Source organism: Pelophylax lessonae (genome assembly GCF_965119305.1).
Source record: "Pelophylax lessonae genome assembly, chromosome: 6".
Taxonomy (NCBI): Eukaryota; Metazoa; Chordata; class Amphibia; order Anura; family Ranidae; genus Pelophylax; species Pelophylax lessonae.
Window position 1 is genome coordinate 7,447,364 of NC_138773.1, and position 2,916 is coordinate 7,450,279.

Here is a 2,916-nt window from a genome sequence, read left to right on the forward strand (position 1 = left end):
AATGTTGTAGGGGGAGACATCCTATAATGTTCTTGATGGTAACAAGAAACCATTACATATTTTCCGCATGCAATTGTGATCAACATTTTTTAATTTGGTTGGGGAATTCCTCTATTGGATATTATAGACATAAATCAAGCCTGTCAATGCATTTCAGAGGTGCATTGTGATTCATGTCTGTTTTCTTTTTTGTATTTACATATCTTATCAAGAAAAAAAAGTTTCAAAAATATTGCAATGAGAAATCAGACAATTTTGAAGGAGTTCTTTCTCTCCGGACTGTCTGACCTTCCGGCCCTTCAGCTCCCTCTCTTTCTCTTCTTCCTTCTCATCTACCTTCTGACATTAATCTGGAATTTGCTGATCATTGCCCTCATAGTCACCGACTCTCACCTCCATGTTCCTATGTATTTCTTCCTTGGGAACCTGGCTGGTTTGGACCTCTGTTGTTCCTCAGTCATCGTCCCACGAATGTTATTTGACCTTCACACCAAGAGCAGAAGGATAGGCATACCAGCTTGTATAACGCAAATCTTCTTCTTTATATTCTTTGCCAATTCTGAGATTTTTCTGTTGGCTCTCATGTCCTATGATCGATATATTGCAGTTTGTCATCCATTACATTACATACAGATCATGAGTTGGAAAGTATGTGGTCAGTTGGTCTCCATTGCATGGTGCTTTGCTTTGGTGAATTCTTTAGTTCACACACTTTGTGGATTCAATTTAAAATTTTGTGGATCAGATATTATAGAAAGCTTCTTCTGTGATCTCCCTCAGTTCCTTCAAATCTCCTGTAGTGACATTTACATCAATATTCTACTCATCTTTCACTTTGGTGGCATCCTTGGAGGCGGGTCTCTGATACTGACCTTCCTGTCCTATGTCTATATATTCAGAACTGTCCTACAAATCAAAGTTAAAGATAAAATGAGTAAAGTTTTTTCTACGTGTACCTCTCACCTGACAGTGGTCTTCATATTTTATTGCTCCATTATGTTTAGTTATTTTCGGCCAAGCCCTAAAAAACATTTTGCTGGAGACAAAGTGGTGTCCATCTTTTACACAGTGATTGTTCCTCTCCTCAATCCTCTGATATACAGTCTGAGGAACCAGGACTTGAGAACAGCAATTCACAATGCTTTTAGAAAGATGTCTCCATTGTAATAGAAATTCATCTAAACAAATCCTCATTTCTAGGTATTTTCTAGACACAGAAGTATCTTTATATCTGACCTGTGTCAATAAATCAGTAAAAAGCTGCTTTTATTCCCAGCTGTAGAAATTATTTTCTTTTTACTGTTAGAATTATGTTTATTATATGAAATATATTTTCCTAAGAGCTGGTTATGACAGCTACCAGCTGTCTGCTAGACTAATATACACAAAAAGGTGGATGGTTACCTATAAAAAAAAAATGATCTGGTAAATGTTTGAGTACCATTATGGTAAATATGCTTTCCATTTTCCAAAAGTAGGAGCAGGCGATACATTTGTACAACCCATATTATACAATTTCCCCATTCAAAAAAATCCAAAATGACTTTCAGAATTTGGACCATTTAACTGACAATTCTACTTTTCTTGAAATTTTATTCATATTTGGTTGTGTTTTAATATCAAACAGTGGCGGCTGGTGCATTGGGGGCGCAGGGGCACCACCCCCCTATCCATGTGCCTGGCCCCCTAATGCATGCAGGGGCGCCGGACGTATGGAGTTCAATGGGGCTTTTTTTTGTGATTAGAGCCAGAGGCTCTAATAGGCTAAAAAAAAAAGGGTGGGCTCGGGGCGCAGAGTACTGCGCCCCGAGCCCACCCAGTTGTGTGACAAAAGCGAATGACAGTTCACTATTGTCACACGGATCCTCCTCCTGGCCAATCAGGAAGCGGGTTATGAGTCCAGTTTCCTGGTTGGCTGAAAGGAGAAGCCATGCCATTGGGCATGGAGGAGGAGGGAGGAGACGCAGAAGACTGAGGGAAAAAACCTAAGCCGCCACCGCCGCCGCAGATGTCCAGGCAGGGTGAGTGAGTCAGGGTCCTGCTGGGGTCCTTGGGGGGAGGTATGGTGTGCGGCTTGGTGTGGTCCGGGGGGGGTATGGTGCGGTCCATCTACAGCCCCCCCCAGGCCCATGGAGCACCAGCCGCCACTGATATCAAATGATTCTGGTTTTAGGAAAAAATGATTTTACCTTGAAACATGTAAGGAACACATCAACCAACCTCACACTTTGTCACATATATTCAAATAAAATATTCTATCATTTCTTTAATGTAGTATCAGTACCACTGTCTTCTGATGCAAACAAATTTGCATTGTTTCTTCCTTACATGGGTGGAATGGTGCCGTAATAAATGTCCTCTGAATACTTTTGTCTTTCCCTTCTACTCTGAAATTTAAAAGAAAAAAAAAATGCCACCCTACAAAAAAAAAAGAAAAAAAATCATCTGTAAATTGTAGATATTAGTTTACTGCATAATCATATTTTATTTTATTTATAGTCTGCTTTTTAAAGAATTACTGGATAACCAATTTAGTATACTTATTTAGTGTAAAATTATGTATAATTGTAATATACTGTACCATATCACAAAAAATAAAATAAAAAATAGATTACATATTTATTTTGGTCAATCACATGACTTTCCTAAAACTATGGATTTAAAAAAACGTAGTCTGTAAGTGAATAGTGAAATGGTTTAAAGACTTCATTCAGATAGAAGTGAATATTGATACATACTCACCATGGTGTAAGGTTTTATGTTGTTCATGGAATATTTTTGCAACATGTAAGCAACTTGATTATACTACAAGACTGGTCAACTACTGTCCATACCAAATGAGGTTATACTGTATACTAAGGGGCAAAAACATGTAACTTGTTTACTTATATTTCACTCACACAAGGTTGGATTTTT

At 38.2% G+C, this 2,916-nt stretch overlaps 1 protein-coding gene across 1 annotated transcript; it reads left to right on the top strand.

The window, feature by feature from the left end:
• Positions 1 to 237: 237 nt before the first annotated feature.
• LOC309558382 (olfactory receptor 8G17-like) lies at positions 238 to 1,167 on the top strand (the record flags this gene model as incomplete). Its single annotated transcript, XM_082261457.1, has 1 exon — positions 238 to 1,167. The coding sequence occupies one exon, from the start codon at positions 238 to 240 to the stop codon at positions 1,165 to 1,167; it is 930 nt and encodes a 309-aa protein (XP_082117583.1).
• Positions 1,168 to 2,916: the final 1,749 nt, after the last annotated feature.